General features: G+C 70.9%; 2 protein-coding genes across 2 annotated transcripts; one reads left to right on the top strand and one right to left on the bottom strand.

The window, feature by feature from the left end:
- Positions 1 to 1,448: 1,448 nt before the first annotated feature.
- On the bottom strand, positions 1,449 to 14,003 carry B4GALNT1 (beta-1,4-N-acetyl-galactosaminyltransferase 1). The gene is made up of 12 exons (XM_087771637.1): positions 13,967 to 14,003; positions 13,447 to 13,535; positions 10,271 to 10,507; positions 9,264 to 9,437; positions 8,597 to 8,703; positions 8,125 to 8,162; positions 7,219 to 7,399; positions 6,368 to 6,478; positions 5,645 to 5,832; positions 4,949 to 5,089; positions 3,002 to 3,239; positions 1,449 to 1,693 (listed from the first exon to the last, which is right to left on the bottom strand). The coding sequence occupies exons 3-12, from the start codon at positions 10,477 to 10,479 to the stop codon at positions 1,479 to 1,481; spliced, it is 1,602 nt and encodes a 533-aa protein (XP_087627763.1). The 5' UTR covers positions 10,480 to 10,507; positions 13,447 to 13,535; positions 13,967 to 14,003; the 3' UTR covers positions 1,449 to 1,478.
- Positions 14,004 to 15,181: 1,178 nt separating this feature from the next.
- On the top strand, positions 15,182 to 23,410 carry OS9 (OS9 endoplasmic reticulum lectin). The gene is made up of 14 exons (XM_087771472.1): positions 15,182 to 15,376; positions 19,115 to 19,291; positions 19,388 to 19,451; positions 19,576 to 19,652; positions 19,772 to 19,870; positions 19,994 to 20,195; positions 20,270 to 20,398; positions 20,911 to 21,011; positions 21,136 to 21,178; positions 21,292 to 21,380; positions 21,468 to 21,725; positions 21,837 to 22,164; positions 22,244 to 22,353; positions 22,946 to 23,410. Exons 1-14 carry the CDS (start codon positions 15,209 to 15,211, stop codon positions 23,072 to 23,074), a joined length of 1,974 nt encoding a protein of 657 aa, XP_087627598.1. The 5' UTR covers positions 15,182 to 15,208; the 3' UTR covers positions 23,075 to 23,410.
- The last annotated feature ends 73 nt before the right edge of the window (positions 23,411 to 23,483 follow it).

Here is a 23,483-nt window from a genome sequence, read left to right as displayed (position 1 = left end):
GGCGTGTCCTTGTCCCTGCTGTGGCCACAACCCCTCACAGCCCCCGCCCCAGACGTCACCTACAGACAAAACAGGCCCAAATCTGAGCAGGTGCTGGTGGCAGGATGGGACCCTGATGGGTGCTGGTGGGACCCTGATGGGTGCTGGGGCAGGATGGGACCCTGATGGGACCCGAAGCGGGGGGGGGGGAGTGTCCAGGGGGCTCCTGCATCCCCTGTGGATAAACCACGCCCCCTTCCCAGTAGGACACGCCCCTGAGGAGCCACACCCCGACAGGCCACACCCCCACAGCCAGGCCACAAGCCACACCCCCCAAGAAGCTACACGCCCAGCTCCATGCCACACCCTCCACGCACTGCGCCCCATGGGGGGCGGGGTCATGCCCCAGCAAGACCACGCCCCTCACCGGGCCACGCCCTCCTCACTAGGCCACACACCCCCAGCACCCCATAGACCCCGGCTCTGCCCCTCCATGAGCAGGCACCTCCCCTCCCCATATGACCCCACCCCCTGTGACGTCACCCCCTTGCAGCGTGGGGGGCGGGGCTTGGAGGAAGAGGAGGGGTTAAAGTGTGGGGGTGGAGCTTGAAGGGGTGGGGCTAAGCCATAAGGTGGAGCTTAAAGGGGCGTGACTGAGGTGGGAGTGGGCGGGGCTTGTATTGCTAGGGTGGGGCTTGAGGAGGGGCGGGGCTAAAAGTGGGGGTGTGGCTTAAAGGGCAGGGTAGTACACAGTGTGGGGGTGGGGTTTGAAGTGGGCGGGGCTCAAAGAAAGGCAGGACTATGGTGGGCAGGGCTTGAGGAAAGGGGCGGAGCTATGCTAGGAGTGGGCAGGGGTTGAGGAAAGGGTGGAGCTAAGGCGTGGGGCGGGGTTTAAAGAGGCGAGGGGGCGTGGCCTGTCCTTTTTCGGAAGAAAGAGGCAGATTCCCGGCTCGTTAAAATCTCACCATCCATTGGGTAGAAAAGGGCAGGGGGCAGCCCCTCCCCCAGCCCCTCCCCCAGCCCGGCCCTGGGGGTCCCGGGGGGAGGGGGGGAGGGGCCGAGACTTGGCACAAAAATCCCGGTGGCAGCGCGGGGGGGGGGAGGAGGGGCTGTACAATAGAAAACTGAGTCGGGGGGAGGGGCAAAAGGGGGGGGCACCCGGACGCCTGGGGGGTCCCCCCTCCCCCACCCCCTCCCCCCAAAGTACAAAAGAGCTAAAAACACCGCGGGGGGGGGGGGGGAGGGGGGACACGGGGGGTGCTCCAGGGTGGCCGCGGTCCCGTGGTGGCCCTGGATGGTGGCCCACGGCGGTGGCACTGGGGGGTGGCCCTGGATGGTGGCCCATGGCAGTGGCCCGTGGGGGTGGCCCATGGCGGGGGGAGGGGGTTTCCCCTGGGTGGTGGCGGCCCATGTCGGTGGCCCATAGGGGTGCCCCTGGGTGGTGGCCCATGACGGTGGCCCGCGGTGGCCGGCGGGGGGGGGGGGGGGGGGAAGGGTGGCTAGTTGCCGGCCATGCACTTGAAGCGGTTCTTGAAGAAGAAGAGGCGATGCTTGAGGCGCAGGCTGTCGTCGCGGGCGGGCGGGTAGCGGTAGCGGGCGTACTGCCGCTCGCCCTCCGTCCGGCGCCAGGGCAGCGCCAGCTTGGAGGCGTGATCCACCACCACGTCCTCGCAGGAGCCCACGTGCAGCACCCCCAGCCCGTCGATGAAGAACTCTGGGGACGCCCCCAAAAACGGCCTCAGCGCTGCCGGTACTGGAGACACCCCCCCCCTCCCCCCAGTCTCTTCCCGGCGTCCCAGTGCTCCCCAGCGAGGACCCCAATGTGGGGGGGGGGGGGGGGCACCCCCGTGCCCGGCCCCTTCCCTCCTCACCCCGGGGTCTCCCCAAGTTCTCACCCAGGGGACCCCAATCTCTCAGCCCCCCCCCCCCCACCCAGGATCCCAGCCTTCAGCCCCCTCCTCTTCCCCAATGTCTGAACCTCCACCATGGGACACCCCAGCCCCCTGGACCCTCCCCCCCGGGTACCCCCCACTCCTGGGACCCCCACCCCCCCAGGACACCCTGGCCGCCACCCCGGGACATCCCGTGCCCCCCCAGGACACCCTGGCCCCCATCTGGGGGCAACCAGGACCCTCCGGACCCCCCAGCATCCCCGCTCGTCCCCCCCCCCCCGGCACCCCAACATCTGAACCCCCTGGGACCCCCAGGACACCCTGTCACCCCCGGGATGCCCCGGAACTCCCAGGTCCCCCCACGGCCCTGACCGGGACCCTCCAGACCCCCCGGGACCCCCCGCGATCCCCCAAGGTCCCCAGGACCCCCCATGTCCCCCCGGTCCCCCTCCAGGATCCCCGTGGGTCCCACCCGCCCTCCTCCCTCGGGACCCCCAGGACACCCCTCGGTCCTCCTCAGGACCCCCCTCGCCCGACCAGAACCCCCAGACGCCCCCCAGGATCCCCCCAAGATCCCCTCCCTGACTCCCCCCAGGACCCCGACTGCCCCCGGAACCCCCTAGGATCCCCCAAGGTCCCACCCCCAGCCCCCCGCCACCCCAGGACCCCCCAGGACCCCCCGCCCCCCCGGGACCCCCAGGACTCCCCCAGGACCCCCGATCCCCCCCCCGGGACCCCCAGAACCCCTCCCAGGACCCCCTAGGTGTCCCCCCCGCCCCCTCCCGGGACCCCCCAGGACTCCCCCAGGACCCCCGCCCCCCGGGACCTCCCAGCCCCGCCTCAGGACCCCCGCCCCCTCCGGGACCCCCCAGGACTCCCCCAGGACCCCCGATCCCCCCCCCGGGACCCCCAGAACCCCTCCCAGGACCGCCCTAGGTTCCCCCCCCGCCCCCTCCCGGGACCCCCCAGGACTCCCCCAGGACCCCCGCCCCCCCGGGACCTCCCAGCCCCCCCCCAGCCCCCCTCAGGACCCCCGGGACCCCCAGAACTCCGCCCAGGACCCCCCCAGAACCCCTCCTCCCAGGACCACCCCAGCCCCCCCCCCCCCCCGGACCCCCACCCCCCCTCACCGAGGTGGGCGACCCGGCGCAGGCGGGGGTCGAAGCCGACCTGCCGGACCTTGTCGGTGCGGGCCAGGAAGAAGTTGACGACGCCGTCGGTGACGACGCAGGCGGGGAACCCGGGCAGGCGGTGGTGGAAGCCGGGCCGCGTCCGCAGGCAGTCGCCCCCCGCGCCGCCCCCCCGCACGCTCAGCCGCTGCCGGTAGGTGGTGGTGTAGCCCGTGATCTCCCGCACCGCGCCGCCCACCTGCGGGACCGCACCGCCCGCTGGCACCGGCACCGGGGCACCCCGGCACCCCGGCATCACCAGCCCCGGCACTGGGAACCGGCACCCCGGCACCCCTAGTATCGCCTGCCTGCAGCCCCAGCACCGGGAACCGGCACCTCCAGTATCACCAGCATCACCAGCACCGGGAACCGGCACTCCCAGCATCACCGGCACCGGGGCACCCCGGCACCCCCAGCATTGCCCACCTGCAGCACCGGCACCGGGAACCGGCACTCCCAGCATCACCGGCACCGGGGCACCCCGGCACCCCCAGCATCGCCCACCTGCAGCACCGGCACCCCCGGCACCACCAGCACCACCGGCCCCGGCACCGGGAACCGGCACCCCCAGTACCCCCAGCATCACCGGCACTGGGAAACGGCACCCCCAGCACCCCCAGAATCACCCGCCTGTAGCCCCAGCACCGGGAACCGGCACCCCCGGCATTACCAGCACCCAGAACCGGCACCGCGAACTGGCACCCCCGGCACCTCCAGCATCACCGGCACTGGGAACCAGCACCCCCGGCACCCCCAGCATCACCCGCCTATGGCACCGGCACCAGGAACTGTCACCCCCGGCACCCCCAGCATCACCCACCTGGAGCACTGGGAGCTGGCAACGGTAACGGCACCGGTACCTGAGATATCCCCGGTGCCCCCCAGCATCGCCCGGCTGTGGGACGGCACCAGGGGCTGACACCAGGCCCCCCCCAGCACCCCCCGGTACCCCCAGCATCACCCGCCTACAGCACTGGGCGCTGGCACTGAGAACGACACCGGCAACCGGTACCCCCCCCCCCCAGCATCACCCACCTGTGGCACCGGCACTGGCAACCAGGAACCGGCACCCCCAGCATCACCCACCTGCAGCACTGGCACCGGGAAATGGGAACCGGCACCCCCGGTACCCCCAGCATCACCCACCTACAGTACCGGCACCAGGAACCGGCACCCCCAGCACCCCCAGCATTGCCAGCACCGGGAACTGGCACCTCCAGCATCGCCCACCTGTGGCACCGGCACTGAGAACAAGGAACCAGCACCCCCCAGTACTCCCCAGCATCACTCACCAGTGGCACCGGGCACTGGCAAAGGTAATGGCACCAGTACCCGAGACATCCCCAGTATCCCCCAGCATCACCTGCTTGTGGCACCGGCACTGGGAACCGGGAACTGGTACCTCCTGGCAACCCCCAGCATCACCCACCTGCAGCACCGGGCACTGGGAACAGCACCAGCACCCCCAGTACCCCCAGCATCACCCACCTGCAGCACTGGGTGCTGGCACCGGGCACCCAGGACCCCCCAGTACCCACCCGTGTCACTGGGCGCCAGCACTGGGCACCGGCACCCGAGACCCAAGACCCTGCCTGGCATCGCCTGCCTGTGGCACCGGCACCCCCTGGGACCCCCACCCACGGCACCCCGCCCCACGGGGCCCCCCCAGTGTGGTGCTACCCCCCCCAGCACTGCCATAGCACTGGGTGCCAGCACCCTGGGGGACACTGGGGGACACTGGGGGACCCCCTGGCACCAGGCACTGGGAGTGTGGGGCACTGGGGCACCCCCCCAGCACTGAGGACACAGGGCACCGGGACCCCCCTACCCAGAGCATGGGGACCCATGGCCACCAGCACCCCACCAGTGCCTCCCCCGAGCCCCTGGGTGCCCCCCCAGTGCCCGCACCAGGTCCAGACTGGTTTTCTCCAGCACGTCCACCAGCTTCTCCAGGCGGGTGCGGGGGGTGAAGATGAAGTCGTCGTCCACCCACAGCACGTACTTGGTGGTCACCTGCGAGACCGCCAGGTTCCTCCCGGCGAACCAGCCCTGCAGGGCCCGCTGTCAGGCCCGCCGCCCCACGGCCGCCCCACGGCCCTGCCAGGGCCCTGCCGTGCCCCCCCCTCCCCAGGGACCCCACACCCCTGCCACCCCCCCACCCCTGGGGACCCAACAGCCCTGCCAGCCCCCCGTGTCCCCCATCCCCAGGGTCCCACACCCCATGGCCCTGCTGGAGTCCCCCCATGACTCCCCCCTCTCTGGGGACCCCACTCTTCTGCCACCCCCGTGTCCCCCATCCCCAGGGTCCCACACCCCTGCCAGCCCCCCACCATGTCCCCGCTCCCCAGGGACCCACAGCCCCATGGCCCTGCTGGGGGCCCGCCGTGTCCCGCATCCCCAGGGACCCCACACCCCTGCCACCCCCCCATGTCTGGACACCTCACACCCCTGCCAGCCCCTCCGTGTCCCCCATCCCCGGGGACCCCACACCCCTGCCACCCCCCGCGTCCCGCTCTCCCTGCGCTCCCACAACCCCCTGGCCCTGCCAGCCCCCCATCCCCCCCCAGTGCCCCCCAAACCCCCCGCCCCCCCCCAGCCCCCCACCTTGCCGAAGGGCATGAGGTAGTGCTCGAGGTGGGGGCCCTGCAGGGGCTCGGGGCGCTGGCTGTCATCGGCCACCACGATGGTGACGGAGGGGTAGAAGCGGCGGATGCTGGCGATGAGCCCCCGCAGTTTGTCGTAGCGCAGGAAGGTCTTGGTGGCGATGGTCACCAGTGCCGTGATGTTGTACCCTGCCGGGGGTGGGGGGACATCAGGTGGGGGGACTGGGAGCACTGGGCACCTGCACTGGGAGGACTGGGGCACGCAGCGCTGGGAGGACTGGGCGCCCCAACAATGGGAGGACTGGGGCACCCTGCACTGGAAGGACTGGGAGGACCAGGCACCCACACTGGGAGCACTAGGCACCTGCACTGGGAGGACTGGGGCACCCAGCACTGGGAGGACTGAGAGGACTGGGCACCCACACTGGGAGGACTAGGGCACCCCACACTGGGAGGACTGGGAGGACCAGGCACCCACACTTGGAGGACTGGGGTGCACAGCACTGGGAGGACTGGGCACCCATACTGGGAGGACTGGGAGAACTGGGGCACCCTGGCACTGGGAGAACTGGGACCCCTCCACCACTGGGAGTATTGGGCGCCCCAACACCAGACTGGGCACCCCACAATGGGAAGACTGGGACTCCCCAGCACTGGGAGGACTGGGCCCTGCCAACTGGGAGGACTGGTTTTGGGGTGCATGGGTGGGGTCCCCGTGGCTCACCTCCGTCCCCGTCGCTGTCCCCGGGGGGGCTGGGGCCGTAGAGGCGGGGGGTGGGCGGGTGCCGGATGCGGATGGCGAAGGCGGCCTCGTGCCCGTCGGTGGCGAACTGCACTGGAAGGCCAACGGGGCGCTGGGTGTCCCGGGAGGGCGGCACCCGCCCGCCTCAGGGCGCCCTGCGCCCTCGGGGCGCCGCCACGGGGACGTGGTGTCAGCGGGGCGCCCCTGCACTGAGCCCGGCTGTGCCGCCGCCACCGCGTCCCCGGGGCAGGGACCCTCCGTGGCACCCGCAGGACCAGCACCCATCTGTGGCACCTGTGGGGCCGGCACCCATCCAGGGCCCACCCATGGGGTCAGCACCCATCCAGGTCGCACCCATCGCACCCGTGGGGCCAGCACCCATCCAGGTCCCATCCATGGCACTCATGGGGCCAGCACCCATCCAGATCCCACCCGTGGCACCCCAGGGGCCAGTGCCCATCCAGGTCCCATCCATGGCACCCATGGGGTCACCACCCATCCAGGGTCCACCTATGGGGTCAGCACCCATCCAGGTCCCATCCATGGCACTCATGGGGCCAGCACCCATCCAGATCCCACCCGTGGCACCCATGGGGCCAGCACCCATCCAGGTCCCACCTGTGGCACCTGTGGGGCCAGCACCCATCCAGGTCCCACCCATGGGGTCAGCACCCATCCAGGTCCCATCCAGGGTCCACCCATGGGGCCAGCACCCATCCAGGTCCCACCCGTGGCACCTGTGGGGCCAGCACCCATCCATGGCACCCATGGGGTCAGCACCCAAGCAGGTCCCACCCGTGCCCCCAGGGCCTGCCCCAGCCCGCAGCACCCACCGATGTCGGCGGTGTCGGGGTGGAAGAGGGTGTTGGTGTAGGTGACGAACTGCAGCTGGCGGTTGAGGTGGTCCAGGTGGGCGGCGGCCAGCGAGAGGTGGGGCTGCCCCTCCCCCCGCAGCTCCACGCCCTCCACCACGGCCGCCACCGCCAGCGTCCCCATGGTGGCCGTCAGGTTCACCTGAGGGAGGGGGGACCCTGGGGTGGCCACGCCTGGGACGCAGGGGGCTGCGGTACCCAGGCAGGAGCACGCCCTGCCCACGCCCTGCCCACACAAGACCACACAAGACCACACCCTGCCCGCGCCCTGCCCACACCCTGCCCACACAGGACCACACCCTGCCCATACCCTGCCTACACAGGAGCATGCCCTGCCCACGCCCTGCCCACACAGGACCACGCCCTGCCCACACCCTGCCCACACCCTGCCCACACAGGAGCATGCCCTGCCCATACCCTGCCCACGCCCTGCCCACACAGGACCACGCCCTGCCTGCGCCCTGCCCACGTCCTGCCCACGCCCTGCCCACACAGGAGCACGCCCTGCCCGCGCCCTGCCCACACCCTGCCCACGCCCTGCCCACACAGGATCATGCCCTGCCCACGCCCTGCCCACACCGGACCACGCCCTGCCCGTGCCCTGCCCACACAGGATCATGCCCTGCCCACGCCCTGCCCACACCGGACCACGCCCTGCCCGTGCCCTGCCCACACAGGATCATGCCCTGCCCACGCCCTGCCCACACAGGACCACGTCCTGCCCACGCCCTGCCCACACAGGATCATGCCCTGCCCACGCCCTGCCCACACAGGACCACGCCCTGCCCGTGCCCTGCCCACACAGGACCACGCCCTGCCCACGCCCTGCCCACACAGGACCACGCCCTGCCCGTGCCCTGCCCGCACCTGGTAGGTTTTCCTGTCCATTGCCTGCAGGCTGAGCCCTGCGGGGCCACAGACACGGGGCCATGAGCAGGGTGAGGGGCACCCCCCCTCCCCCCAGCCCCCCCGCGGTGGGGGTGTCACCCCCGCCCCCCCCATGCCCATCGTGCGCCCTCAGAGCCCCAGCCCTCCACATGCCCCCCAGTGCTGCTCTACCCTCCCATCCCCCCGTGCCCCCCACCCCCGTGCCCCCCATCCCTCTGTGCCCCCCCAGTGCTGCTATACCCCCCATCCCCCCCACCCCCGTGTCCCCCCACCCCTGTGCCCCCCAGTGCTGCTGTACCCCCCGTGTCCCCCCCACCCCTGTGCCCCCCATCCCCCCGTGCCCCCCACCCCCTGTATTCCCCTCACCCCCGTGCCCCCCACCCCCGTGTCCTCCCCGTGCCCCCCCCGCCCCCGGGTGGCCCCCCATCCCCCCGCGCCCCCCGCCCCTCACCGGGCACCAGGACGGTCTGCAGCGGCCGCACCTCCACCCCCTGGGCCGGGTACTCGAGGGGGGAGTTGGCGCGGACGATGAGCAGCCGGTCAGCGGGGGTCTGCACCCTGCGGGGGGGGATTCAGCGGGGGGGCGGCCTGCCCCACAGCACCCTGCCCCCACCGAGCCCTGGGGGGCCCCATCCTGCACCGCCCTGAGCCTTGGGGGGTCCCGCCCTGCCCCACCCTGATCCCAGAGGGTCCCATCCTGCCCCACCCCGAGCCCTGGGGGTCCCATCCTGCCCCACCCCGAGCCCTGGGGGGTCCCACCCTGCCCCACCCTGATCCCAGAGGGTCCCATCCTGCCCCACCCCGAGCCCTGGGGGTCCCATCCTGCCCCACCCTGACCCTGGGGGGTCCCACCCTGCCCCACCCTGATCCCAGAGGGTCCCATCCTGCCCCACCCCGACCCCGGGGGGTCCCACCCTGCCCCACCCTGATCCCAGAGGGTCCCATCCTGCCCCACCCCGACCCCGGGGGGTCCCACCCTGCCCCACCCTGATCCCAGAGGGTCCCACCCTGCCCCACCCCCAATCCCGGGGGGGGTCCCATCCCGCCCCACCCCGACCCCGGGGGGTCCCACCCTGCCGCCGGGGGTCCCCCACGCCACCCAGGGGCGCCCCGCTCACCGCAGGCGGTAGCTGTGGTACTCGCGCTCGCGCTGGCGCTGCAGGTGGGGCCGCTCGCCGGGGGCGAAGGCGCTGGCGAAGTCGACGCCGGGGCCCTGCCCGAAGAGCTGCCGCTGGAGGGGCAGCGCCAGCCCCGGCTCGGCCTCGCAGGAGCAGCCGTTCCTGGGCAGCAGCCTGCCCCGCGCGCCGTCACCGCGCCCGCTCCGCACCCACGGGCGGGGACGGTGCCCGGCCGCCGCCCTCACACCCGCCCCGGCCCCGCCTGGTGCCACCCAGCACCTCCCAGCACGGCCTGGTGCCGCCCAGCACCGCCCAGCACCTCCCAGCACCCGCCCTGGCACCGCCCCATCACCCCCTCCCCAGGGTGCCTCCATCCCCGTGGGTGCCCCAGCCCCCCCACCCTTGGGTGCCCCCATCCCTGGGTGCCCTAGCCCTGAGTGCCCCATGTACCACCCATGGGTCCCCCCACCCCATGGGTGTCCCCCCCCGGGAGTCCCATCCCCCACCCCGAGTCCCCCCACCCCATGGGTGCCCCCCTCCCCGGGTCCCCCCCACCCCACGGGCACCCCCCACCCCTGGGAGTCCCACCCCCCCCCATGGGTGTCCCTCACCCCATGGGTGTCCCCCCCCGGGAGTCCCATCCCCCACCCCGAGTCCCCCCACCCCATGGGTGCCCCCCCCACGGGTCCCCCCCACCCCTGGGAGTCCCACCCTCCCCCATGGGTGTCCCTCACCCCCGGGTGCCCCCCCCATGGGTGTCCCTCACCCCATGGGTGTCCCCCCGGGAGTCCCATCCCCCACCCCGAGTCCCCCCACCCCATGGGTGCCCCCCCACGGGTCCCCCCACCCCTGGGAGTCCCACCCTCCCCCATGGGTGTCCCTCACCCCCGGGTGCCCCCCCCCCATGGGTGTCCCTCACCCCATGGGTGTCCCCCCCGGGAGTCCCTCCCCCACCCCATGGGTGCCCCCCCCACGGGTCCCCCCCCCGCGGCGGCGCGGCTCCTTACTCCATCACCTCCTCCCGGAGGCGGAAGGGGACGTGGGGGTAGGAGCGGGCGGGGGGCGGCAGCGGCGGCGGCAGGAGGCGCTCGGGCGGGGGGCGGCGCGCGCCGGGGCCGGCGGCGCCGCGGGGCGCGCGCAGGTGCAGGTAGAGCGCGGCCAGCGAGGCCGAGCCCAGCAGCAGCAGGAGGCAGAGCGGCCGCGGCGCCCCCCGCATCCTGGGCGCGGGCCGGGCCGGCGGGGGGCTGCGGGGGGACCCCGTCACCCCAGAGCCCCGGCACCCCCGAACCCCATCACCCCGAACCCCGGGACCCCCGCACCCCGGCACATCGCGCCCCCGAACACCGGCACCCCGTCACACCAGCACCCCCAAACCCCAGCGCACCAGAACCCCGGCACACCGGCACCCTGTCACACCACGCTCCGACACCCCATCACACTGCATCCCAGCACCCCCAAACCCCGTCACACCACACCCCAGCACACCATCACACCGGCACCCCCAAACCCCATCACCCCGGAACCCCCGCACCCGAGCACCCCCATACCCTGGCACCCCAGCACCCCCGCACCCCACACTCCCATCACCCCAGAACCCCGTAACCCCCACACCCCCATCACCCCCGCACCCCCAAACCCCTGCACCCTGAAACCCCGGCGCTCCCGCACCCCAGGACCCCATCACCCTGTCACCCCATCACACTGGCATCCCAGCACCCCAGAACCCCCGTACCTGTCACACCGGCACCCCAGCACCCTCGCACCCCCACACCCCCATCACCCCATCACACCAGCACCCCAGGACCCCCACACCCCGGGACCCCAGCACCCCCGCACCCCCACACTCCCATCACCCTGGCACCCTGGAACCCCATCACCCCATCACACCGGCACTCCAGCACCCTCGCACCCCCATCACCCCATCACACCGACACCCTGGGACTCCCACACCCTGGGGCCCCAGCACACCGTCACCCCCGCACCCCATCACACCAGCACCCCGGCACCCCGGGACCCCCACACCCTGGGATCCCAGCACACTGGCATCCCGGCACCCCCGCACCCCATCAACCCATCACCCCAGCACTCCCACACCCCATCAACCCCGCACAGCAGCGCCCCCACACCCTGTCACCCCAGCACCCCATCACCCCGGCACCGCAGCACCCCAGCACCCCATCACCCCGGCACACCAGCACCCCCACACCCTGTCACCCCAGCACCCCATCACCCCGGCACCGCAGCACCCCATCACCCCGGCACACCAGCACCCCATCACCCTGGCACACCAGCACCCCCACACCCTGTCACCCCAGCACCCCGGCACCGCAGCACCCCAGCACCCCGGCACACCAGCACCCCCGCACCCTGTCACACCGGCAGCCTGGAACCCCCAGACCCTGTCACCCCAGCACCCTGGCACACCCGCACCCCAGAACCCCTGCACCCCAGAACCCCTGGACCCCCACACCCCAGCACGCCAGCACCCCTGCACCCTGGGACCCCATTACACCGGCAGCCCCGCACCCCATCACCCCATCACAACAGCACCCCTGCACCCCAGCCCCCCCGGAACCCCATCACAACAGCACCCCTGCACCCCGGGACCGCAGCACCCCATCATCCCCACACCCCCAGCACGTCACCCCCGGCACCCCGGGACCCCCACACCCCCGCACCCCCAGCACGTCACCCCCAGCACCCTCAGCCTCCACGCAGACCAGTGCCCCCAGTGGAACCCAGTGTGAACCAGTGCAACCTATTGCCCCCAGTGCAAACCAGTGCCCCCAGTGCAATCTATTGCCCCTAGTGCCTCCCAGTGCGCACCAGCGCAAACCAGTGCAACCTATTGCCCCCAGCACATCCCAGTGCAACCCAGTGCCTCCTAATGCAACCTATTGCCCCTAGTGCCTCCCACTGCAAACCAGTGCCCCCAGTGCGCACCAGTGCAAACCAGTGCAACCCAGCACCTTTCAGTGCAACCTGTTGCCCCCAGTGCCTCCCAGTGCAACCAGTACCCCCAGTGCACACCAGTGCAACCCAGTGCAACCCAGTGCTCCCAGCGCAAACTACTGCAACCCAGTGCAAACCAGTGCCCCCAGTGCACACCAGCGCAACCCAGTGTGAACCAGTGCAACCTGTTGCCCCCAGTGCAACCCAGTGCCTCCCCATGCAACCTATTGCTCCCAGTGCCTCCCAGTGCAAAGGAGTGCCCCCAGTGCGCACCAGTGCAAACCAGTGCCCCCTATTGCCCCCAGTGCATCCTAGTGCCCTCAGCACCTCCCAGTGCAAACCAGTACCCCCAGTGCAAACCAGTGCAACCCAGTGCAAACCAGTGCAACCCAGTGCCCCCAGTGTAATCTAGTGTCCCCAGTGCCCCCAGTGCAAACCAGCCATCTGCCAGCAAAATCACCGTGGCTCCCCAGTGCAAACCAGTGCAACCCAGTGCCCCCCAGCTCCTCCCAGTGCAACCCAATGCCCCCAGCACCTCCCAGTGCAGACCAGTGTCCCCAGTGCCCCCATTGCAAACCACTGCAAACCAGCCATCTGCTGGCAAAATCACCATGCCCCGCCCCCCGTGCCCCCAGTACAACCCAGTGCCCCCAGCGCCACCCAGTGCCCCCCAGCATCCCCAGTGCAAACCAGTGCCCTCCAATGCCTTTCCCTGCCACCCAATGCCCCCAGTGTCTCCCAGTCCTCCCAACGCCTCCCAGTCCCCCAGTCCAACCCAGTGCCCTCCCAGTGCTTCCCAGTACTCCCAACGCCTCCCAGTCCCCCAGCTCAACCCAGTGCCCTCCCAGTGCTTCCCAGTACTCCCAACGCCTCCCAGTCCCCCAGTTCAACCCAGTGCCCCCCCAGTGCCTCCCAGTACTCCCAACGCCTCCCAGTCCCCCAGCTCAACCCAGTGCCCTCCCAGTGCTTCCCAGTACTCCCAACGCCTCCCAGTCCCCCAGTTCAACCCAGTGCCCCCCCAGTGCCTCCCAGTACTCCCAACGCCTCCCAGTCCCCCAGTTCAACCCAGTGCCCCCCCAGTGCCTCCCAGTACTCCCAACGCCTCCCAGACCCCCAGTTCAACCCAGTGCCCCCCCAGTGTCCCCTTTCTGCTGTGCCCGTGTGGCTGTACCCCCTCCATCACACTCCCCAGCGCCCTCCAGTGCCCCCCAGTCCCTCCCAGTGCCCTCACCTCGGGGTGGGCGCGGGTGCCGGTGGGGTTGGGGTGGGGGCCGGGGGGTCTCAGCCCACGCTCATGGCTCTGCCCCCCACGACACCGCCCTGGGGACAACGGGGACAGCGTCGGGGGGGGGGACGACATCCGCACCCCCGGCCCCACCCTGCGCCCACCCGGCTGCACCCAGCCCCCCCCAGGCGGCAGCTGGGGACCCCCCGCCCCCCCGGGGGGCTCTGTCCAAGGATGGGGGGGTAAGGGTGGGGGTTTGGGGGGCAATGGGGGGGGGGAGGGGCATGGGGGATGTTGGGGGGCTGGGGGGGCGGGAGGCCCAGGGGATGCGAGGGGATGGGGGGGGCAGCGGGGATGGGAATGCGGGGGGGGTGGGGTGCGGCGGCCTTGGGGGGGGGCGGGGGATGCGGGGCCGGGGGGCGGGGGGCGATGTCGGGGCCGTGTGGCGGCGGCAGGTGCCATCCCCCGCCGCGACATATCGCGACAAAGACGGGGCGGGGAGGGGGGGGGGTTGCTCCGGCCCTACCTGGCTCCGCCGGCGGGTCCCGGCGCTCCGCGGCCGCGCACCGGCACCGGCACCGGCACCGGCACCGGCAGCGGGGGGGGCGGGGGGGCGGGGGGCGGGGGGGGCAGGGCGCCCCCGGCGGCCCCGGCCGGGAACGGCACCGCCGCAGCCCCGGGGGGGGGGGGGCACAAAGCGGGGAGGGGGCGGCCGCCGGTGTCACCGTCGCGTCGGGCCCGGGGTGGGGTGAGATCGGGCCCCCCCCGCCCCCCCCAGCGCGGCGGGGGCTCCGGCTGCCACAGGCCGGGCTTTGTGCCCACGCGTGGGCCGGACAACGGCCCATTGAGCCGGGGGGGGCCGGGCCTGGGCTGCCTGCGCCCTGCCTGCGCCCTGCCTGCGCCCTGCCTGCCCCGGGGGGGGCCTGGGGGGGGCTGGGAGGAGGTTTGGGGGGGCTGGGGGGAGGATGAGGGGTGCTGAGGAGTCCCGGGGGAGCTGGGGGGATGCTGGGGGGAGGTTAGAGGGGTGCTGGGGGAGACTGGGGGAGGACGAGGGGTGCTGAGGAGTTAGGGGGGATTGGGGGGGCTGGGGGGATTCTGGGAGGGACTGGGGGGTTGGGGGGTGCTGAGGAGTCCGGGGGCTGGGGGGAGGTTGGGGGGATTCTGGGGGGTGCTGGGGGGAAGTGGGGGAGGCTGGGGGGTGTCGGGGGGAGGCTGGGGGTGTTGAGGAGGTCGGGGGGGCTGGGGGGCACCAGGGGACGCTGGGGGGACGGAGGGGGGGGATGTTCGGGGGGGGGGGGGCGGGTGCGCCCCGCTCGGATCCACGCCCAGGGCGGGGTCTCGGGGGGGTGGGGGGCCACGCCCCGGCTCCGGTAATCACGTGATCCCCCCCTCCCCAGGATGCTCTGCCTCCCTCCACCAATCAGGCCACCGGGATCGCCTGTATCCCGCTCGGCCAATGGGGAGCCGCCAAGCGCCCCGCCGCCCTGCGCCTTTAAGAGCCTGGCGTTGCGTCAGCGGGGCCGGCCGCGCCCCGCCTCCCGATTGGCTGTCGCCGGCGCTGACTCAGCCCAATCGCCTCACCCCCGGGAGGGGCCGCCGCTCTCCCACCGCGGCCTCAACCCCGGCGGCGTCATCGCCGGGCTCCGACCAATAGAAAGCTCGTTAAGCGCTGACGGGCAGGTGGGCGAACCAATCGCCGCGCGGGACGCCGGTGGGCGGGGCGGGGGAGGGGAGGCGACGGGCGGAAGCGGCGGGCGGCGGGGGGAAGATGGCGGCGCGGCGGGGCCCGGGCCCGGGGCCAGCGCTGCTGGTGGTGCTGGCGGTGCTGGGCCCGGGGCGGCCGCTGCGAGGGGCCCGGGCCTCCCTCAACCTGCAGGAGCTGAGCGAGCTCAAGTACGGCCTGGAGATCCTCGCCGAGCCCGTGCTGGCCGGGCAGGTGGGCCGCGGCGGGGACGGGCACCGGCCTGGGGCGGTACCGGGGGCGGGGGCACCGGCTCGGGGTCGGGGGTACCGGCCTGAGGACCCTACCGGGGCCGGAGGCACCGGTCCGGGATCTGAGGTCCTGTCCTGGGGCCATACCGGGGTCGGAGACACCGGCTGGGGGTCCGGGGCACTGGCCTGGGGTCAGGGAATCCGGCCTGGGGGCCCTACCGGGGCCGGGGGCACCGGCCCGGGGTCATACCAGGGGGGACGACACCAGTCTGGGGTCCTAACGGTGGGGGGGGCACCGGCCCAGAGTCCTACCGGGCACGGGGGGGCATGGGCCGCGGGTTGTGCTGGTGTGGGGGAACCGGCCCGGGGTCCTACCGGGGCTTGGGGGTTCCGTACCGGGGCTGGGGGCACCGCTGCGGGGTCCTGCTGGGGATGGGGACGAGAGCACCGGCCTGGGGTGATACTGGGGTTGGGGGTGCCAGGCCGGGGGTCCCACCGGAGACAAAAACACCGGGCCGGGGTCCTACCAGGGCCGGGGGCTCTGAGCTGGGGTCGTTCCGGGGTGGGGCCATCAGCCTGGGCGGGTACCGGGGACGGTGGCACCGGCCCAGGGTGGTGCCGAGGATGGGGGCACCGGCCCGGGGCTGCACTGGAGCTGGGGACATTGGCCTGGGGCGGGGGATACCGGCCCGGGGGGGGGTCACTGGGCATGGGGACACGGGGAGAAAATGGGCTGTGACTGGGCCAGGAGGTGTCCACAGCAGGGGTGGTCACCAGGCCTGCCCAGGGGTCCTACTGGGAGCACTGCAGCTGAACTGGGTCCGTACCTTGCTCACCTCCCGCTCGCCTGCGCTGAGCAGCTCCTGGCAGCCCCTGGGGCGCAGCTGGGCCTGGGGTTTCCCCGAACTGGCGGTGACTTGCCCGAGCACCGGCCCGGCACACAGTGGGGCCGTGGTTTCCAGATCCATCCGCAGCAACACCCGCTGGGCCCCATCATGGAGCAAAGTCCCTGGGTGACGAAGGGTGGGGACCAGGCCGCGCCCTGCACCTTGGCTGCCTGGATTTGGCAGTGGCGGGGGAGCCATGTGGCCCCAGTCCTGCAGCCAGTGACTGTTGGGCCGGAGCCACCGAGCAGCCCCTGAGGGGTGGGGGGGGACCAGCCCAGAGCCCCCCAAGAGCTGCGGGGGGCGGCAGTGACAGGTCTGTCCCCCTGCCTTGTGCCCATGTTGCAGCCCTGTACCAGGCTGGGCTCACCCACAGCAGGGAGAAAAGGGGAAACTGAGGCACCGGGGGAGCAGGGCTGCGGTTTGCTGTGATTTTCGTGGGGGCGGGGGGAAAGTGGCGATGGGCCTCATCCTGAGACACGGCTCACCCACGCCGTCCGCCTGACGGGAGCCGGTGCCCAGATGTGCCCTGAGCCTCTGCCCTGTCGTAGAATAGAGTCAGAGAATGTCCTGAGCTGGAAGGGACCCACAAGGCTCATTGAGTCCAGCTCCCGTCCCTGCGTAGGAAACCCCAAAATTCACCCCATGTGTCTGAGGGCGTTGTCCAAACGCTTCTTGAATGTCGTCAGGCTCGGTGCTGTGGCTCCCTCCCGGGGGAGCTTGTTCTGGTGCTGCATCACCCTCTGGGTGAAGAACCTTTTCCTCCTGCCCAACCTCAGCCTCCCCTGGCAGATCTTCCTGCCCTCCCCTCGGGCCCTGTCCTGGGTCGCCAGGGAGAAGAGATCAGCGCCTGCCCCTCCTCTTCCCTTGTGAGGAAGCTGCAGACCGCCATGAGGTCTCCCCTCAGTCTCCTCTTCTGCAGGCTGAACAGAGCAAGTGCCTTCAGCCGCTCCTCGTACGCCTTCCCCTCCAAACCCTTCCCCATCTCTGTGGCTCTTCTCTGGCCGCTCTCCAGTAGCTTCTGTAGCCTTTCTGTAGTGCGGCGCCCAGAACCGCACACAGCGCTCGCGGTGAGACCGCACCTTTCCCGGTCGGTTATCTTAGTACTTGTACCAAGAAGGTATCATCCAGCTGCTTTAGGGATCTTCTGGACCTGCTTGTGCCAGCTGTGGGGTATTCCCAGGTGACATCTGGCAAGTTGAAGTCCCCCAGAAGGACAAGGGCGGATGGCTTGGAAGCATCCCTTAGTTCCGTAAAGAATAACTCATCCATGTCGTCATCCTGGCTGGGTGGCCTGTCGTAGACATCCTCATTATTTGTCTGTCCCTTAATCCTCACCCGGAGGCTCTCAGCCGTGCCGTCGCCGACGGCTGGCTCCGTGCACTCCAGCCCCTCCGCTCCGTACAGTGCCACCCCACTGACCCTGCCGGTCCCTCCTGAAGAGCCTGTACCCATCCGTCGCGGCACCCCAGTCCCAGGACTCATCCCACCAGGTTTCGCTTACGCCTACGACGTCGGATCTCCGGGACTGGGCCAAGGCATCCAGCTCCTCTCGCTTGGTCCTCAGGCTGCACCCATTTGTGTAGAAACACTTCAAGTTCGTTGTGCCCATCGCCTCGTGGAGCAGCCTGAGGAATCTCGCTAGCATGCAGCTCTCGGGCTTTAGTGTGCCACCCCGTTGCTCATCGCTGACTCGCCTGGTGGCGTCCCTTTCCCCCTTCCGATCAAGTTTAAAGCTCTGTCAGTCAGCCCTGCCAGCTCCTGGCCAAAACCCTTCTCCCCTTCCGAGAGAGGTGCGATATAGAATAGAACCGTTTAGGTTGGAGAAGGCCTTTAAGATCGAGTCCAGCCGCTAACCCAGCGCTGCCAAGGCCACCACTAAACCATGTCCCCAAGCACCACATCTCCCCGGCTTTGAAATCCCCCCAGGGATGGGGACGCAGCCCCTGCCCCGGGCAGCCTGGGCCAGGGCCTGACAGCCCTTTGGGGGAGGAGATTTCTCCCCGTACCCAACCCAAACCTGCCCTGGCGCAGCTCCAGGCCCTTCCCTCTCGTCCCAGCGCTTGTTCCTGGGGAGAGGAGCCCGACCCCGCCTGGCTCCGGCCTCCTTTCGGGTGTTGGGGGAGCGATGAGGGCTCCCCTCAGCCTCCTCCTCTCCAGGCCGAGCACCCCCAGCTCCCCCAGCCGCCCCTCACCACCCTCGGGCTCCAGCCCCTGCCCCAGCCTCGCTGCCCTGCCCTGGCCACGCTCCAGCCCCTCCGTGTCCTTCTTGTGGCCGGGGGCCCAGCACCGAGCGCGGGATTCGAGGGGCGGCCTCGCCAGTGCCCAGCACAGGGGGACGATCCCTGCCCTGCTCCTCCTGGCCACACTGGTCCTGATACAAGCCAGGATGCCGCTGGCCCTCTTGGCCACCCGGGCACCCTGCTGGCTCCCACCCACCCGCTCTCCACCACCCCCCCGGGGCCGTTTCTGTTTCGCCGCCGCTCTTCCCCGCGCCTGCGGCGCTGCCTGGGGTTGTTGTGCCCCGAGCGCAGGACCCGGCCCTGAGCCTTGTTAAACCCGGGCCCAGCGACCCGGCCTGGCCAGGCCCCTCTGCGGAGCCTCCCTGCCCCTGGCAGATCCACGCTCCCGCCCAGCCTGGGCTCCTCTTTAAACTTAGGGGGCACAGATCCCCTTGTCCGGGTCGTTGATAACGATATTAAACAGAACTGGTCCCAGTACGGAGCCCTGGGGACACCACTGGTGCCCGGCCGCTAATGGGATTGAACTCCTTTCACCACCATCTTTGGGCCCGGCCACCAGCCGGTTTTTTACCCAGCGAAGCGCACGCCCGTCCAAGCCGTGTCTCGCCCCCGCAGCGCCAGACGGAGGACGTGGTGACGGTGGCATCGAAGTTCAAGCAGCGCTACGAGTGTCGGCTCCCGCCCGCAGCCATCCGGCGGCAGCCCGACCCCGAGGAGGAGGCGCAGCTCTACAACGGCTCCGGCGTCGCCGAGCTCCTGCGCCCCATGGGTGCTGCCCCGTGCCTCGTCAAGGTGGGGCCTGGCGGGCTGGGAGGAGCGCAGGGTGGGAAGGGGGGTGGCACCCCGTGGCCTCCATCCCGATCCCATGATTTTCCCCGTTTTTTCCAGACCAAGGACTGGTGGACGTACGAGTTCTGCTACGGGAAGCACATCCAGCAGTACCACGTGGAAGGTGCCAGTGGGGCTGGGGACGGTGGCACGGCGTGGGGCAGGGCGGCGGGAAGGGGCAGGTCGTCCCCGATGTCCCCACCCTGCTCCTCGAGTGCTGCCTGCACGACTCTTGCCTCTCGCCGCAGAGTCGGAGATCAAAGGAGATGTCCTCTTCCTCGGCTACTACCAGTCGGCGTTCGACTGGGATGACGAGACGGCCAAGGTCTGGACTCCCCCCTCCCCAGGGACACCGCCGTCCCCTTGCCCAACCCTCTTACGAGACAGCGGGGAATCCCCGGGGGTCCCCGTCCCCACCCCGCTCTGCCCCCGCCGTCCCCCCAGGCCTCCAAGCAGCACCGGCTGAAGCGGTACCACAGCCAGAGCTACGTGAACGGCTCCCGCTGCGACCTCACCGGCCGAGCCAGGGAGGCCGAAGTCCGGGTAAGACCACGGAGGGGGTGATGCAGGCGTGGTGGCACTTGTGTCCCCGTCGTGGTGTCCCCGTCGTGGTGTCCCCGTCGTGGTGTCCCCGTCGTGGCGGCGGCTGATGGTCTCTCACCCTAGTTCCTGTGCGAGGAGGGCGCCGGTGACTACATTGCCCGGGTGGACGAGCCCCAGTCCTGCTCCTACGTCCTGACCATCCACACCACCCGCATCTGCCACCACCCCTTCCTGCGCCCGCCGGCCGGCGCCGCACCACAGCCCATCCTCTGCCAGCCGGCGCTCAGCCCAGCGCAGTACGTCGAGTACGTCCGCGCCCAAGTCTGTGAGTATCGGGGCAGGGGGGGACACCCCTCCCCGGCGGGACCCCGGCACAGGGGTGACACGCGTCCCCTCCAGCTGACACCAAGCGGAAGGTGGAGGAGATCTCGGAGGAGCTGAAGACGTTGGACACGAGGCTGTGGAGCGAGAGGGACGCCGAGACCCTCGCGCAGCCCCCCGAGGGTGTGCCGGCGGCCCGCGGTGACGGTACAGCCCGCGTCCCCTCCTCGTCCTGTCCCCTCTTCACCTCTGCAGTGACAGTACAGCCCATGTCCCCTCCTCACCGCCACGGTGACAGTAGAGCCTGTGTCCCCTCTTTATCCCGTCCCCTCCTCACTCCTGTGGGGATGGTACAGCCCGTGTCCCCTCCTTGCCACCGCGGTGACAGTACAGCCTGTGTCCCCTCATTGCCCCCATGGTGACAGTACAGCCCATGTCCCCTCTTCACCCCTGTGGGGACGGTACAGCCCGTGTCCCCTTCTTGCCACCGTGGTGACGGTACAGCCCGTGTCCCCTCCTTGCCCCCATGGTGACGGTACAGCCCATGTCCCCTCTTCACTGCCACGGTGACACTATAGCCCGTGTCCCCTCCTCGCCCTGTCCCCTCCTCGCCCCCGCGTTGAGGTGTGGCTCAGAGCCACCGTGGCCGTTTGCCAGCCGGGGCGCCGTGCTCAGAGCTGCCCGGTGCCAGCCATGCCCGTCCCCTCCTCCCGTGCCAGCCGCGCCGGGGGACGAGCCAGACCCAGCGAAGGAGGCGGCTTTTTGGGAGCGGGTGCGTGAGGTGACCGGCAAGGCCGGCGGCCAGCAGGACAGCGCCCGGGTGAGTCCCCAGCATCCTCGGGGATGTCCTCGTGGCCACCAACGAGGACAAGGGGGCCGGATGGGTGGCACATCGGAGGAGCAGTTTCGGGCTCCTGCTCCATCACCCCGTCTCCTTCCTGCAGGCAGAGGAGCCGTCCCCAAAGGCAGCCGGCGGCCGGGCGGCTGGTGAGTCCCTGGGGAGGTGGCCAGCAGTGGCCACTCTGTGTCCCCCTGCGCATGCCACGGGCCTTCATCGTCCCCGTCCTTCCCACCCGTCTATTTTGGTGGTTGCCTTGTAGATACGCGGAAGAAAATCCATTTCAAAGTGATCAGGAGCCCGGAGGACCTGCTCCAGTTCATCGAGGAGCTGAAGGAGAGCACCAAGAAGGTGGGTGACCCTGGGGCAGCTTCACCGTGCCTCAGTTTCCCTATCAGTACCAGGGGATGTTCAGGAGAACCTTCCCTCTGCCTCCAGGCCAAGGAGAAGGCAAGCGAGGAGGAGGAGGAGGCAGCGGCAAAGGCTCCCCCGGACCCTCCCGTCCCTGAAGAGCTCCCAGCGGGTGAGAGGGAGCGACCGGAGGAGGAAGAAGAGGAGGAAGAGGAAGACGGGGACCTTCTGGGTGGCTTCGAGAAGGAGCTGGAGGCCGTCCTGCTGCCCCGGGAGCAGATGGCCCAGCTGAAGGAGGAGGTGAAGACTGAGATGGAGAAGGAGTTTGACAACATCATCAACGAGGTGGGTCACCATGCTGGGGACCTCCTGGCCAGATTGGGGACCTCCTGGCCGGACTGGGAACCTGCTGGCTGGACTGGAGACCCCCCCTTGACCCCCCCCTGTCACCCGCAGGTGGAGGACGAGCTGGAAACGGAGGGGCTGAAGGGGGAGTTTGATCGTAACCAGGCCTCCAAGTCTTTGGCCTCCACCCTCAACCGCCTCATGGACAAGCTGGACGGGCCAGGAGGGGAGAAAGAGGAAGAGGAGGGGGCCGGGAGGAAGGCCAGCCCCGACCCCCCGGCCGATGGGCGGGTGCGGGTGCGGGTGAGCAGGATCGGGCCCGGCAGCGGCCGGCAACGGGAACCCCCTCGGCGGGAGATGGGGCGGGAGAACCCCCAGCTCCATCACATCGAGAGCGAGGTGCGGGAGCTGCTGGCCAAGGAGGGGCTGCGGGCCGAAGGTAGGGGACTGGGAGGGACTGGGGGGGCGGGGGGGGGTCCCCACATCCCCCCCATCGTCCCCTGTCCGCCTGCTCGCAGGGAAAATCGAGATCAAGATCGTGACGACGGGCGGGGGGGAGGAGGACGAGGCGCACTGGCTGTCGGAGGAGGACACCAAGAACCTCAAGGAGATCTTCTTCAACATCCTGGTGAGCGCGGGGGGAACCTGAGGCACCGGGGGGGGGAAACTGAGGCACGGGGGGGAAACTGAGGCACGGGGGGAAACTGAGGCACTGCGGGGGGGAACTGAGGCACGGGGGGAAAACTGGGGCACTGGGGGAAAACTGAGGTGCGGGGGGGAAACTGAGGCACTGCAGGGGGGAACTGAGGCACGGGGGGAAACTGGGGCACTGGGGGAAACTGAGGCACGGGGGGGCTGAGGCACAGGGGGAGGAAACTGAGGCACGGGGGGCTGAGGTATGGGGGGGGAAACTGAGGTATGGGGGGGAAACTGAGGCACGGGGGGGAACTGAGGCCCTGGGGGGAAACCGAGGCACTGGGGGGAAAACTGCAGCACTGGGGCGGGGGGGGAACTGAGGCACGGGGAGGTCGGGGGCCAGGGACCCCCCATGCTGCAGCCGCGTTGGGGGGTGGATGGTGCCCTGCAGCTGGGGGTGGGGATGTCCCCAGGGGGGCTGGCAGGCGGGGTCCCCCCCCGTAGCACGTGTGTCCCCCCCCGTGGCACGCGTGTGCCCCCGTGGCACATGTCTCGCCCCCATGGCACGTGTGTGTCCCCCCCAGATCCAGGGCACGGAGGAGGCGCAGAGGGAGCGGCGGCGGCAGCAGGCGCTGGAGGACAACTACCGCTTCGTCTGGGGGGGCCGTGACGAGCCCCAGTCCCCCGGCGACTCCGAGGACCCCGACTTCTGACCCCCCCCCCGCCGCGGGGCTGGGCGCAGGACCCCCGCCAAGGGTGATGATGCCCCGTGGGGGTGCCCCCCACCCAAGGGGGGGGGGAGCTCGGACTCTTTTGGGGGGGCCCCTGCCCCGAGGGTTTGGCGTTTGTGCCATGGAGGAGCTGGGGGGGGGGGATTTGGGGGGTGTTGTGATTTGGGGGGGTTGGGGGAGGGGGAGGGGGGAGGGGTCCCCTCGTTGCCACTGGAGCCATTTTGCCCCCCCCCCGTGAGGGAGCTCTCTCATAATGAGATGTAACGAGGGGCCCGCGCCCCCCCGGCCTTGTTATCAATAAACCGCCCTCACCCCGGGCTCTGCCTGGCCCCTGCCTGTACCCCATGTCCCCTACCTGTACCCCGTGACCCCTGCCTGGCCCCTGCCTGTA

The sequence above is a fragment of the Nipponia nippon genome, unplaced genomic scaffold, assembly GCF_047370975.1.
Source record: "Nipponia nippon isolate SJK-2023a ecotype South Korea unplaced genomic scaffold, ASM4737097v1 scaffold_35, whole genome shotgun sequence".
NCBI classification, from domain to species: domain Eukaryota; kingdom Metazoa; phylum Chordata; class Aves; order Pelecaniformes; family Threskiornithidae; genus Nipponia; species Nipponia nippon.
This window is presented reverse-complemented; position numbering and strand designations above follow the sequence as displayed.